Consider the following 14915-nt stretch of genomic DNA (forward strand, 5'->3'; position numbering starts at 1 on the left):
GGGAAAGAATTTAACAGTTGGATAGGCTCTGATACCAGCTTTCTGGCATGTTTGGGCATTGGCCTGACAGTCTACTTTTCCAGCTTTCACTTTTCCTTTAATCATCTGAAAAAAGACAAATATGGTTTACCATTCTCTTTGGAATGAAGTATTTTGGCAACCACAACGCAATGTGATATGAAAATTTCAAATCTTTATAAACCTAAGGATTTGTTATTTAAAACATTTCAATCCTCCCCATCAAATAAGATTGCTTCCAAATTCTTACTAGTGCTTTGCATTCCTATTTGTCCAGCACGTCTCCAATAGCAATAATTTCTCTTTTGCCTTATCAAGAAAATTGAATTTTGCACTAAATGACCTCAACTTCTTGGTACCTACACCTGCCTGTCACAGCATGAACATCCCAGACGGTCTCCTTCCTGTCTTTCTCTGAGGTAGCACCCATCTTGTGGAAGGCTGACTACTCCAGTTACACTCTCCAGCTGTCTCACTATCAGATCTCTTACTTTCTCTAGCATGTGCACATCCGATCAAAAAAAGGATTCCTTTCTTAATTGCAGGGAAGGAATTAATTGAAGGAAAAAGGGAACATTGGCTAATTCTTGAGTGTGCTCTGACCAGAGACTGAACCTACAACCTTGGCATATTGGGACAAAGCTCTAATTGAGCAACCTGGCCAGGGCTAGATATATGCTTTTGTATTAATAATCATAGAAGTTATCACCTAAATTTGAATTTGAAGACCCAGTGGTTCAGGGGTGGGCAAACTTTTTGACTCGAGCGCCACAATGGGTTCTTAAACTGGACCGGAGGGCCGGAACAAAAGCATGGATGGAGTGTTTGTGTGAACTAATATAAATTCAAAGTAAACATCATTACATAAAAGGGTACGGTCTTTTTTTTTTTTTTTTAGTTTTATTCATTTCAAACGGGCCAGATCCGGCCTGGGGGCCGTAGTTTGCCCACGGCTGGGTTAGATGCTTAGTTTCTTGGTTGAAGAAGAAAAAAAAATGTCACTGACCCCAAAACAATTAGGTAGAGATGCTGGCTAACTTTTTAAATAAAGAATGAAGCCTACTGCAAAGATTATAGTTGTAGAAATGAAATGGTTTTTAAAACTCAGAGGAAACTTTTAAGAAAGAATAAAAATTGTATTTAAAATGTTTCAGCTAATTATTAAAACATGCATGTGATTACAATTTATTTAAGTAGGTAGACAAGACTTACCCTGGCCAAGAGCTCAAACTCTGGGGCAAAATTTTGGCAAGGTCCACACCAAGGAGCATAGAAGTCAATCACCCAATGGTTTTTCCCTTGTAAAACTTTTTCATTGAAGGCCTGAGGCGTAAGATCTATGGATGCTTGAGGCAAAAATCTGAGGCAAAAATCAAAATTATTTTTCATTATACAAAACCAAAGCAAACTTCTAAAATATAATGCTGCAAAAGTTTTTAAGTTTAAAGTGACTTTAAAGAATGACAATGTAATAAACCACAACCTTATCTTTGGTAAATTATAATTCTTTACTAAGTGCTTTAAAATGCTAGAATTTTAAACAACTCACAGTAAATTTAATTATAGACATAAGAGGAAGGTAAATAATATTAAATCCATTTTGTACAATAATATATATTTTAGTTACTCACCCTAGACCCCAAATTCTTAGGGAATAGGCATCCCTATTCCAACCATTGTAACTACTGAAAAAAAGAAAAATATATGTCAGTTGTAAATAGAATTTTTCATTACTGGATATGTTCAGAAAACTATCTCATTGTAGAAATCCTATACAACGAAAGGCTAACATGCAAATCGACCAAATGGCAGAACAACTGGTGGCGATGATGCACACTGACCACCAGGGGGCAGATGCTCAATGCAGGAGCTGCCCTCTGGTGGTCAGTGTGCTCCCACAGGGGGAGCACCGCTCAGCCAGAAGCCGGCTCACAGCTGGCAAGCACAGCAGTGGTGGTAGGAGCCTCTCCCGCCTCCACAGCAGCGCTAAGGATGTCCAACTGCCGGCTTAGACCTGCTCCCCGTGGGAAGTGGGCCTAAACTATCAGTCAGACATCCCTGAGGGCTCCCAGATTGTGAGAGGGCACAGGCTGGGCTGGGGGACTCCCCACATCGCCCCCAAGTTCATGAATTTCATACACCAGGCCTCTAGTTTAAAGATAAGTTTAGTCCAATGACTTTATCTAGCATCTCTCTTCTCAGATACACCGAGCTATAAACACTACTTACATGGCTTCCCAAATACATTTTTCACTAGTCTTAATGTCTCTTTGTGTTCCAGACAGACCTGAATGTGTCGCTGCTTGCTGGACACCTACAAACCCATGGCAATGACAAAAGTGAACATGTCCAAGGCTTTAGTTTCTGAACCTTTATTCCAGTTACTACTGTCTGTAAAATTCATACCCATTTGTAAGAGCCACTTCACAAATGCAGTATTTCATGATTTTTCTCATAGTTGTGATTCCTTCCTCCTTTGAAATCCATGGTTCATTTTTACTTCTTAAATAATATTTATTATATTTTGCCTTGTGTTTTCCAGTTTTCTATCTGAAAAACCATGTGGTGTTGTGAAAACATGGACAATGAGAGAGACCTGGTTTCAAGTTCCAACTTTAAACCTTAGCAGCTGTTATCTAAATTAATCTAAGGTCTTTGAATTGGTTTACTTATCTGATAAGTAATAGTATAGGAAGGGTAATAACTTTTGTTTGTTTTTTCAGGGTATACATGAGGACTAGTGGAGATAATATGAGCAAAGATCTAGTATAGTACCTGAAACTAACCAGGGACTTAATAAAGGTTAGTTCTTTCTCTCCTTATTTCTTCTTTACTAGATTGTCAGCTTCATGAACAGTGTAACTGTTCCGTTCTCTTTTCATTTTCTGAAGTTCTCATTAGCACACTATCTTAGGCATGGTGAGTTCCCAAAAAATACTTGTTGGGTTAACTTTTATTTAGTTAGAATAACTTTTAAGTGTTAACTGTATAAATGATTATAGTAAGTGCCTTAAAATTTTAGACAATACTTACTGATATTGATAAGCTTTATTTGATTTTGGGGGGAAAAATCTTATCTCAGGGTATCTTCGAACATTTTCTTCAGCACAAAAAGAATGATACTGTTGGCAGTCTATGCTGCCCACATTGATTAGTCCAGTTAATGTCTGGAAAAGAAAAAAAAGAGGAGACAAATATATCAAAGTGATTAGAAAAAAATAACCTCCACAACTACTTTATATATATTTGCATAGAGAAACTATCACTGTGAGACAATTATTATATTATTTATCAGTGATTTTCATCAAATAAAAAAAAGGGCAAAAGGGCTTAAATATAATAGAACATTTAGAGTAATAAACTGAAAATTTAATTTTGTAGTTAAGAACTCACTACAATTATTGCATATTAAACAACTGATTTCATTCACCTATTATATAGAGAAAATTAATTTTTTTCTAAAAACAATGTATTTTTTAATCCTCACTCAAGAATGTTTTTCCATTGATTTTTAGAGAGAGAGGAACAGAGAGGGAAAAACAGAAATATTGATGTGAGAGAAACACATGATTGGTTTCCTCCTATACATGCCCTGATTAGGCCTGGCCAGGAAGGAGCCTGCAACTGAAGTACATGTACTTGACTGGAATTGAACCTGAGACTCTTCAATCTGCAGGCCAACACTATATCCACTGAGCCAAACAGGCCAGGATGGGAAAATGAAATTTTTTCTAAAATTCAAAGAATTAGAAACCAAGAATGAATATGGGTCTTGACAATGGAATTTCAGAGTTATTTTTTCAAATGGACACATGGACTGTGGTCAGCACATGGACTCATAGTTAAATTTAAAAATTTTAATGAAAAGAGCACAAAGTTGTATTATCTCAAATGTTAAGATACCAGAAATCACTTTAACTCAGGTTTGTTCATGTTTTATCTTAGAAATAAACAAAGTAGTTACTGTATTTTCCATTCTGGTATTTAAATCTTTTTTTCCCAATCTTTCATAATTTATATAACACTATGTCTATTTGTATGAAATTTAAAAAATCCAAATAGTATTATAGGTCAAAGCTATTTTTAAGTCCTACAATATTGTGAAGAAACTATATTTGAGCTCTAAAAGTAAAATAAAGGAGACCTTTGGGTTGTCTTTGGCAGAAATTTGGTCAAATACAATATGAAGTGTAACACAAAAAAAAGGTAAATTATTCTATACCATTCATATACCAGACAGAAGCTGAGTTGAAATCCAAGTGGTGTGATCAGAACTGTTAAGTTATAATCTAGAGGTGGGTTTACTCATGCTAGTTTCAAAATAATTCTGTTAAATAGACGTTCTTAGTAAATGTTTACATTAAAAATAAATGATTTTACTATACCCGGGCCATTCTTTTCCATTCTGGCATTAAAACTTGACATGGATGACACCATGGAGAATAGAAATCAACCATCCAGACTTCATCATGTTTTCTTTGTTTAACTAGTTCATTGAAAGTGGTGGGTGACAGGGAGATCACTGAAGGATTCATAAGATCCTAAAGACAATACAACTTTCATTATAACAGATATAGAAAGAGTTGTTCATATATTCTTGGCAAATTGTTGGTATCAGTCATTTAGAAAAATTTGTTTTTGAATAAAAAGATACTTAAGGATATTTAAAGAGTATTTATAGTGAATTAATTTAAAAAGGAAGAAATGATCCCAAATTTTTTATGAAGTTTGGATTATTTCCTATCTGTTTTTTAAAACTTTTATTTTATTGCTTAAAGTATTACAAAGAATAGTACATATGTTCTCCCCCCCCGACCTTTGTCTTCTTAAATTAAGATATATTTTATTCCTATTTCTATGTATCACTAAAATAAACAGGCAACTTTAAGATTATGAGCAGATGAGGCAAGATTTTCAAGAGCTGCCCCAGATCTATATCATAAAAGGCCTGCGGTCATGATGCCATAATGGCGGAACGACCAAACAACCATTCACCAGGAGGTGCACAGAGCACCTCTCGCAGGCTGGGGCTCGCATGGGGCTGGCAGGGCTTGCATGGGGCTGGTGCGGTGGAGGCGGGGCCTGCGGTTTGTGCGGGGCAGTTCTGGGGTCTTGTGGCTCGCACGGGGCAGTTCTTGGGTCCTGCTGGCACAGCAGGTCTGGGTCTTGCACGATTTCACGTGCTGTGCCTCTAATGCAGGGGTGGGCAAACTTTTTGACTCGAGGGCCACAATGGGTTCTTAAACTGGACCGGAGGGCCGGAACAAAAGCATGGATGGAGTGTTTGTGTGAACTAATATAAATTCAAAGTAAACACCATTACATAAAAGCGTATGGTCTTTTTTTTTTTTTTAGTTTTATTCATTTCAAACGGGCCGTAGTTTGCCCACAGCTGCTCTAGTGTCTACATAAGATGTAGTTCTGTTTTGGAACCAATGATTGGTTTGAAAACGGCCCCTTAATTAACGGAAAGCCTATTAGTCTATTTTCCTGACATGCTGACTGGAGACACTGCACGACCTCTCTACAGATCACTCGCTCCAAATGCTATTTTAACAAAGTTTTAGTCTATCATGATTGGGTAATATTAACGAAGATGTTAGCTTCACTGGGGGAAACCTCAAAAATCGAAACAACACAAAACCAAAAACTATTATTCCTGAGGCGTAGGGAGAGAAAAGGACAGAGAATGGTCACTACATAAATAATATGCTAAAATTTTTCATTCTTAAGAACCCCCTATTTAATATTTTAGTCAATTAGTATTAGTGGAAAAAAAAGGAGATGCTATAGATATAGGGCACTGCTGTGCTGATAATGGGACTGGCACAGCTGCCCAGGCTTGAAAGAGGCCCTCCACTGGGGGTTGGGCTAGACTGCCCTTACTCACCCACACCTTTCCTGGATGATACTGAGTTTACTCCTACCTCATCTATATGGATGGACCTAAAAGAAGCCATGGTGGTTCTAGCTGAGACAACATGGAGAGGGGGTGGGGCAAAGCTTTATGTGAAAATATAATTTCAATGTATTCAAGAAATAATTGTGCCCACTAAGTACAAGGCACTGAACTAGATGATAAATAAAACACAGACTTATTCTTAGAGTTTATAGTAAGTACATAATAGGAGTAAAACATTAGAAAAATATAAGAAATTCATTTTCTTGTCAGAAAATAATGTGTTGGTATGAGAAGAATAAATCCTGTTATTAAACACTAGTGGCCTGGTGCACGAAATTCATGCACAGGAAGGGGGGGGGAAGGAGGGTGTCCCTCAGCCCGGCCTGCACCCTCTCCAATTGGGGACCCCTCAGGGGATGTCCTCGCCTCAACTGCACCGCCCCCCCACCGCAGGCCTGATCACCCCCAACTGCCCTCCCCTCATGACCTGATTGCCCCTAATTGCCTCTGCCTCGGCCCTGCCCCTATGGCTTTGTCAGGAAGGTCTCCCGGTCTAATTAGCATATTACCCTTTTATAGATGATTAAATATTTATACAAAGAGTAAACACACACAGAAGGATTTACAGCCATGAACTTAAAATAACTTACATTACCTCTATAATTTATAATACTACAGAATTAAATTAACTTAAATACCTCTATGAACTCCAAGATCTGTTCAGCAGAGTGATGGCCTTCATATTCATGAACATTGGACTGGTTGAACACCACTGTAGTTGGATAAGCCTGAATGTTATACTGTTAAGAATGAGAAGACAAATTAAACATGATTTTATACATTTAACCTATTTGTTTAAAATTTATAACCAGTTTGTCTTTATTTAAGTAATAGGATTTAAAAGACCCATTGCTAAATTTCTGGTGACTGAAAAATTTTAGCCTGGACAAAATTTGCAAAAGAATTGGATTCACAGTTGTACTGATGAATACCTAACCCTTACTTACAGATACTACATAAGACATAAAATCCATAAGCATGAAATGCAGGGAAGTGAACATGGATAATTGAGCTTGGTCCCTTTTTACTCCCTTGAACTTAGTTTAAGTTGAACATTTTCTACGTTTATTTCCTCTTTTGTGATATGTCTGTAAACTTTTTTTCAAAATTTAAAAAAAAATTGATTTATAGTCTTTAAATATTCTGGACTATAAGGCTTTGTCAGTTATATGTGCAGCCTGTTCCCTTAACTTTATAGTGTCTCTTTGGTAATAGTTTTTACATTTAATGTAGTCAAATTCATTCACATTCATCAATTTTTATATTTAGTTTTTGTGTGTGGAGTGAGAAATTAGTCCTCACACAGATGCCATAAACATTTCATCCTATATTCACTTTCATTTATCTTTTTAAAAAAGTCTGAGTTTTTATGAATTTTGACTTAAAATACACACAAAAACAGAACAATAAAGTCTCATGTGCTCTCGGGACCACAGCAATCATTTACTCATCGCTTTTTTAAAAAAATGTTTTCATTGATTTTTTAGAGAGAGAGAAGGGAGAGGGATGGAGACAGAAGCATTGAGGAGAGAGATGCACTGATTGCCCGCCTTCTGCATGATCCCTACTGGGGATCAAGGGCAAAACCTAAGCATTTGCCCTGACCAGGAATCAAACTGTGCTCTCTTGGTTCATGAGTCAACACTCAACCACTGAGCCACTGTGGCCAGGCCCATGGCTATTCTTAATTCCTTTATACACTCGTTAGTCGGGACACTCGTAAGTCAAGGCCCCACTGTACTTCTTCCACTCTACCCTATGCCAAGATTATTTTAAAGATAATTCCAGATAACTTATCATTTCATTCATAAATATTTCAGTATATTAAAAACATGTATTTCCCCCAAATATAACCACACTATCATTTTCATATCTAAAAATTAACAATTCCTGAAAATAATTAGATATCCTATCAGAGGTCAAATTTTCCCAATTTGCTATTTTTGCAGATGGTTTGTTTAAATTGCATCCACAGGAAGACTATACTTACATTTGAATGGCATGTCTTCTAAGTCTTTAATCTTCTTCCCCTTTTAATAAATGTGTCCAATAAACTGGTTGTCTGTCTATAAAGTCCTCTATATGCTGGGATTTGCAAATTGCACGCCCATGTTGTCACTTAACCTGTTCTTCAATACACTAATAGAGCTGATGATTTGATTTAAATTTTTTCCAAGAATATTTTATAGGGGGCATTGCATACTTTCATCATGAGGTATATAATTTCTAGTACTTCTTAAAACTGAAGAGCATATTTTCACCCCATATCGCATTCATTGTAATTTCCTTCTATTAGCTATACAATTACAAGGAAAGCCAAAGAAAAAAGCTATAGACCTCCAAAAGGAAATATTAAGTTAAAAAAAATATGAAGATCTTAAATAATTGAAAAATCAAATATTTTATCAAGTCAACTAAATATTTTCCTGAGTTTAATAAATAAGACTATATCTACACTTAACTACATATATTATCATATTTTAATCCATCATAATTTATTGAAATTATTGGTTTAAAATATCTGTTACACTCTAAATGTAGATGTATTTTTGAAAAAGTTATTTTAATATCAGATTAATTAGAAAATACTTTTAATACTTTGCCTTACCATGTTACAAAGTCCCTCATGAACTGTACAATCTAGTGTACCAAATTTAAGCTGACCATAAAGATGCTTTGATGCTTTTCGTAACTCTGGCAATAAAGCTCGACATGGTGGACACCACTACAAAAGAAAAAATATTCATAAGCACTGAGCCAAATAAAATGTACAACAAAACCCACATAATTTTTGCAACAAGCAATATAAGTAAGACAAACCACACTTAGTTGTGAATCTTATGCTTGTATATGCTTAATCCTTAGAGGAAAGTACATCGGTTCTCTCTTAGATACAATGTGTGGCTGTAGCCAAACTGTACCCATGGTTCAAGGTTATCTAGGAAATGTCTTTTTGCTGTAAGAAGAGAAAATCTGACAATATTGAATTTTGACAGACAAAAACTTACAGGGGCAAAAAAATCAACAAGCCATGGTTCTTTGTCATTGGCAGGAAAATTTTGAGGTCCAAGTGTGGTAACATGAGAATGAACACTTTCTTTGGCAAAGGCAAGTATATCATAGAGAATCTTCTTTCCTTTGAAATTGAGTAAGAGAAAAGTTAAAATCCATATTCTGCCTTTTATCTATAAAAACATATATATATGGAAAGTAATATATTAATAAATAATAATATAAGAATAAACTCTATTTTGTGTACTCACAAGTATAAACCTACTTTTGGCCACCTCTGTATTTAGAGGGGCAAGAAGGAATGATTACAATGCAGGAGGAAGAAAAATTTCATATGAAGGCACAGAGGAGTGAAAGAACATCATATTTTCACAGATCCACAAGTAGCTGGAGCTATAATTATTTGGAAGGGTAGAGATGAGGCTGAAAGAGCCATCAGAGGCAGATTGTGAATGTATACCGTTAATTTAACAACTATATACTGAGTTCCTACTATACACCAGACACCATTCTAGGTGCTGGAGATAGAGTGGTGAGCAAAACAGATAAAGTCATTGCTCTTATGCTAAGAAATCTGAACTTTATTTTAAAAGAAATCAGTAGTCAAGGCAGAAAAGTGACATGAGAATGTTCCTAGAACTTGTAGGGCAATAAATGCAAATAAAACAACCAACAATAAAAAAGAAAGGCTATAAGATGGAAAACTGTATCAGAAGATGATACAGTACACGATGGATCTGAAATAAGGCAGCAAGCACAGAAATGAAGAGGAGTCAGAAATATTTCAGAGGTAAAAAAAGAACAGAACTCCATTATTATAACCTGGTCATTCCTGGTCACTTGAAGGAGGTAGCATTTAATGAACTGTAAGCCTAGACTTTGGAGTCAGATATATTTGGATACAAAATCTACTTGGCCAGTTACTGGTTTTTGTCATTGGCAAAGTTACTTAGCCTTTCTGAGCCTCAATTTTCTCCCTTGCAGGACTGTGGTGAAGATACAAAATGGAAATACCAAAGTATGCAAAACCTTTAGAAAAATGTTTGCCTTCGAAAAAGTACAGAATAAACAGTCGTTACTATTGGGATTACCTTGCCAAGCAAGCCTTTGTTCACATAGTTCCTATGGCCTAAAGGAAGTCACTTCTCATTCTTCTGTATTTGCTTTGGTAAACTGAGCATGCAAATGTCACCTGAATTCAAATATCACCTCCTGACTTATACTGTGCAAAAGTCTCTTTGATTTTATTAATTTATACATAATGGCTATTACATTGGTTTTCATATTTGCTTATAGATCTCCTTCCTCTCACCTGTACTAGGTATTTTAAGATTCTTGAGAGTCAAGTCCATGTCTTACAACTTTGCATTCCTAACACCTAACACAGGGCTTAACAGGCACAATGTTAATATCTGTTATTTACTGTGATAGGTAGTAGTTCGCTTGACTCTTGCTACATTTCACCTTTTCAGGAGAGAGACTATGATGCATCCCAAACCCTAGGAACTGGAACTTCGCTTACATGAATGCAGAGTTGCAATCCCTAACAAGCTGTAATGTAGAAACGTGATTATAAATTCAAGGAAGATGACAAAGCAGTTAATGGAGATGCTTGGTAGTCTAGTGGAGGAAACATCTAAAAGAATGTCTGAAAATTACTCATAATGGTTGAGATGCTACATTTGGCAAACTGGAATGAACACTATAGGTGCTACTTTGGTCAACAAGCAAGATCCTTAAATTCCTCCCTAGCCTAACATCTCACCACAGTTCTTGCTGAAACACTGATCAAGAGTCAAGAATATAAAATAACTAAATATAATTAAAAATGTTTTTCCTTACAAGAAACAAATTTATTAATAAATATGAGCAAATTATTTATACATATGTCCATATAATATACGGTAAAAAATAAAATTAGCCGAAACCGGTTTGGCTCAGTGGATAGAGCGTCGGCCTGCAGACTGAGAGGTCCCAGGTTTGATTCCGGTCAAGGGCATGTACCTTGGTTGCGGGCACATCCCCAGTGGGGAGTGTGCAGGAGGCAGCTGGTCGATGTTTCTCTCTCATTGATGTTTCTGGCTCTCTATCTTTCTCCTTTCCTCTCTGTAAAAACTCAATAAAATATATTTAAAAAAAAAAAAAAGTAAAATTAAAAATTATAGTCAAACCTTGTTTTATTGTGCTTTGCTTTAATGCACATCACAGATGTTGTGTTTTAAAAGTATATATATTAATTTATTGATGTCAGAGAAAAGGGAGATAGAAACATTAATGATGAGAGAGACTCATCGATTGGCTGCCTCTTGCACGCCCCACAACGGGGATTTAAGGCTGCAACCCAGGCATGTGCCCTGACTGGGAATCGAACCGTGACCTCCTGGATCAGTGGTTGAGCATAGGTCTAATTTTAATAATCATAACCATTACTTCAAAATAATGTCAAAAATTCAGGCACATCCATATTCTTATTTTGTAGTTTATTTGGGATAATGCTATTTGGGATAGGTCTATGCTCAACCACTGAGCCATGCTGGCCAGGCACAGATGTTGCATTTTTTAAAAATGAAGGCAAGAAACTTCACCAATCAATAAGATTACGATTCGTTTTATTGTGGTGATCTGGAACCCAACCCACAATATCTCTGAAGTATGCCTGTACTGTTTGAAAATGAAGTTACATTTTTTCTCCTTCTTACCATGATGAATTTCATATTCTTTGGTTCCTTGTCCTTTAAATACTGCTAGACATGGTTGAAAAACATACAGATTGCTACAGATATTTGGTGCAGAGGAACAGTCAAACTTGCCAATCTAAAGCAGAAAGAGAAGGTTTAATTAGATGAAAATGAAATCTTATCCAATCAATTAAGTATTCATAAGGGTAATCACAAAATGACATTGCTCTAACAACAGTTTCTAAACAGAAGTTAATAGGCTATAAATACAAGAGATAGAAATAATTAATTTACATTTAACACTAAAACGCAATTTAAAAAAAAAAGCTCCTAGAAAGTTAACAAACCTGAGAAGAAATTTCCAAGATAATATAAAGTTGTTTAAGAAAGCCACCCTTCTAAAAATGTAGAGAATATTTATATAATCTTGGGTTGGGGGAGAAAGAAACCTTTTCATGTGAGACCCCAGAAGTAGATAATAAAGAAAAAGATTGACATTTTCATACATTGTAGAAGAAAACTAGTTATTTAAAATATAACTTTATGTATTAATAAGAAAGCATAGTAGCAGAAAGTTGGGCAGAATACATTTTTCTTACTTGAATATGTTCATTTTTAAGTAGAGTCTTTAGTTTCTTCAACTCAGGATCATTTGAATTTCCATTTTTTCCAAAATGAAAAAATAAGAGCCATCGATGATGAGCCAAACGATCCTTAAAAGTGATTAAAAAGTTAAAAAGAAATGTGAAAGACAGGAAATTCTGAGTTCTAATCTTTCTTTTCATTCTCTTAGAGTTAATTTTAATAATCCTAACCATTACTTCAAAATAATGTCAAAAATTCAGGCACATCCATATTCTTATTTTGTAGTTTATTTGGGATAATGCTCTTTAAATCAATTATATAAAATTACAGAAGGATAAAAGTCACTACATTATAAAATATTAAAGTAGACAACTAATTCTACTGTAAGTATTTCTGAAGCTGCTTCTTAATTACTCATTGAAAAATATGAATAGTTCTGTAATCAAGAACAAAGTTTCCCATTAGATCCAAAGCGGCTTTGTGGTCAAAATCTTGCTTTTATGACATTCCTGAAGCCCTTTAGGACTGGTTACGTTTTACAAAACTACAGATCCTCCCCATACCACCAGCAGCTCTGTCAATCAGAGTTTAACCTAAAATTGACTGATATATAATCCTTTGAAACTGCTACTTTCTCTCTAGTGATGAATAAACCAAATGTTGACTAAAATATTAAGACTTAAAATGTTAGCAACATTATTTATCATTATAAAAATATTACCTCTAGTGTGTCTGCTGAAAGTAGTTCAAAATCTGGAAGATTATGCATTATTTCCAAATATATTTCTTTAGCATCCAATGAATTAAGAAACTAGAATAAGAGAATTATATTGTAATTTTTTTAAGTCAATATCCATTTACTTTAGTGTCTTTTTTGTTGTTGTTGTTTCCACAGAAGAACTTTTAAGGAAAAAAGTCACAGAAGTTAAATAGTTTTCAAGCTATTTATTCTAAATGTTAATTCCCCCCCCCCCAAAGTATTATCATATTTTGGCAATTATTAAAAATTGTATAACTGGGCTGTTTTTTTAAAAAGTGATGTAAAACAAATTTCCTTATTAGGTGTTTCGTTACCTGGAATTGCCTATTAACTGTTCTGTGTGTCCCACAATAATCCTCACAACACACTGGAGTGACTGCGTCACGAGGAAAGTGCTACCTTACGTTCAGTTCAATGTTAATGCTAACCATGTCTCATACAGAATGACAATGCTTTACCCATTATTTAAGAATTGTTAAAACACTAGAGTATTTGATGACCCAAGACACTTCATACCCCAACCAATAATTAATAGGAATTAAGATAAGAACTTATAACTAGAAAATGAAAAGGCACCTTATTATAGAGGTTTTCAGAAATAATGTCCAAAAAACCAAACTACCTATGAGTTTTGCAGAATAAACTATACTGGTAAAGGTCTTATTTTAAATATGTTTTACATCTAGGTCTCATTTAAAACACAAACAAATAACTGAAGAAGGCACACCTCCCTTCTAACACATCACCTTTACTTCTGCCCATATTTCATCCTCAGCATATTTTTCTCACAGAACTATCTGGTGGTCTAATTCTCAATGAAGCAGCTATTACTACAAAGAGTGCAGCAGTGGTTATATCAAGAAAATGTATATGGGTTGACAAAATAGTTTAATATATATTTAATTAAAAACCATCCATGTTTGACAATTCAAATACTACTTGAAAGATCTAAAACTCCATTAAAACTTGTAAGAACTACCACTGTATTCACAGCTTAATTGCGCTTGATATGAAACAATGGGAATAAGAACAGCAAAGTCAGTTTTTCCCCCTGGAAATTTGTTTTTCTGTTTTTTTTTTAATCTATAGCATAAATATTCTTAAAGCTCTATATGAAATATTTTGTTACCAAAGGCCCTAAGAGGTCAAAACAGAATTCTTTCATGCCTCTGTACTACAGCTCATTCACTTTTAGTCACATTCATTATGAAGATTTTGCTAAAATTACTCCTATAGCAGCTTATCTTATCTATATATATATAAAACCCTAATATGCAAATAGACTAAACGGCAGAACAACCAAACAACCAGTTGCTGTGATGTGCACTGACCACCAGGGGACATGCGTGCGGAACATGGTGGGCATCGGCCGTGGTGGGATGGTGGAGCAGGTGAGCGGAGGTGCCGTCTATACCAGTAAAAGGGTAATATGCTAATTAGGGCAGATGTCTTCTGGACAACCTTCCAGACAAAACCGCAGTAGCTGTGAGGGCCAAGGCACGGCTGCGAAGGGCCCAGGCTCAGGCCGGCAGAGCAGCAGCAGCGGGTAATTAGGGCAATGCCTTCCCCTGATCCCCCAAGCAGTCACACCTCCCACCAGCACTGGCCCCGCTCACACCCACTGCCGGCGCTACAGCCACCGCTCGCACCCACTGCTGGCACCCTCAACTTTAAGCAGTAAAAGATATTCTCAACCTGGGTTAGAAATATGGGAGTTCAACTTTTTGGTAGAAGAGTGGAGAATGTCGGATCCTCGATCGCTCAGCGACGTCAGCGGATGCAGGTGGTAGCTGCTGGCCCCAATCGCCACCGAGGGTTTCTCCATTTCCCCCTGCTCCTGAGGGGCGATCAGGGCAGCAGCCACCACTTGCACCTGCTTACAGTGCCGGCCCTGCTCGCA

The 14915-nt window shown here is 36.0% G+C and overlaps 1 protein-coding gene across 4 annotated transcripts in view; it reads right to left on the bottom strand.

Annotated features, from left to right (window-relative positions):
* The window catches only part of DNAJC10 (DnaJ heat shock protein family (Hsp40) member C10), a 36812-nt gene that overhangs the window by 6632 nt on the left and 15265 nt on the right, over positions 1 to 14915 (bottom strand). For 3 of the 4 annotated variants that reach the window (XM_015561952.1, XM_006760547.2, XM_015561951.1), the window contains 11 exons: positions 12977 to 13066; positions 12270 to 12383; positions 11692 to 11806; positions 8989 to 9116; positions 8589 to 8705; positions 6619 to 6720; positions 4404 to 4559; positions 3052 to 3185; positions 1650 to 1703; positions 1231 to 1378; positions 7 to 105 (listed from right to left, as the gene is read on the bottom strand). In XM_015561952.1, the coding sequence (XP_015417438.1) occupies positions 7 to 105; positions 1231 to 1378; positions 1650 to 1703; positions 3052 to 3185; positions 4404 to 4559; positions 6619 to 6720; positions 8589 to 8705; positions 8989 to 9116; positions 11692 to 11806; positions 12270 to 12383; positions 12977 to 13066 (1257 nt within the window). Of the gene's footprint in view, positions 1 to 6; positions 106 to 1230; positions 1379 to 1649; positions 1704 to 2333; positions 2569 to 3051; positions 3186 to 4403; positions 4560 to 6618; positions 6721 to 8588; positions 8706 to 8988; positions 9117 to 11691; positions 11807 to 12269; positions 12384 to 12976; positions 13067 to 14915 lie in introns of those variants that run through there. The other variant, XM_006760548.2, reaches the window with a different exon arrangement.

Source organism: Myotis davidii, unplaced genomic scaffold, assembly GCF_000327345.1.
Source record: "Myotis davidii unplaced genomic scaffold, ASM32734v1 scaffold370, whole genome shotgun sequence".
Classification (NCBI taxonomy): Eukaryota; Metazoa; Chordata; class Mammalia; order Chiroptera; family Vespertilionidae; genus Myotis; species Myotis davidii.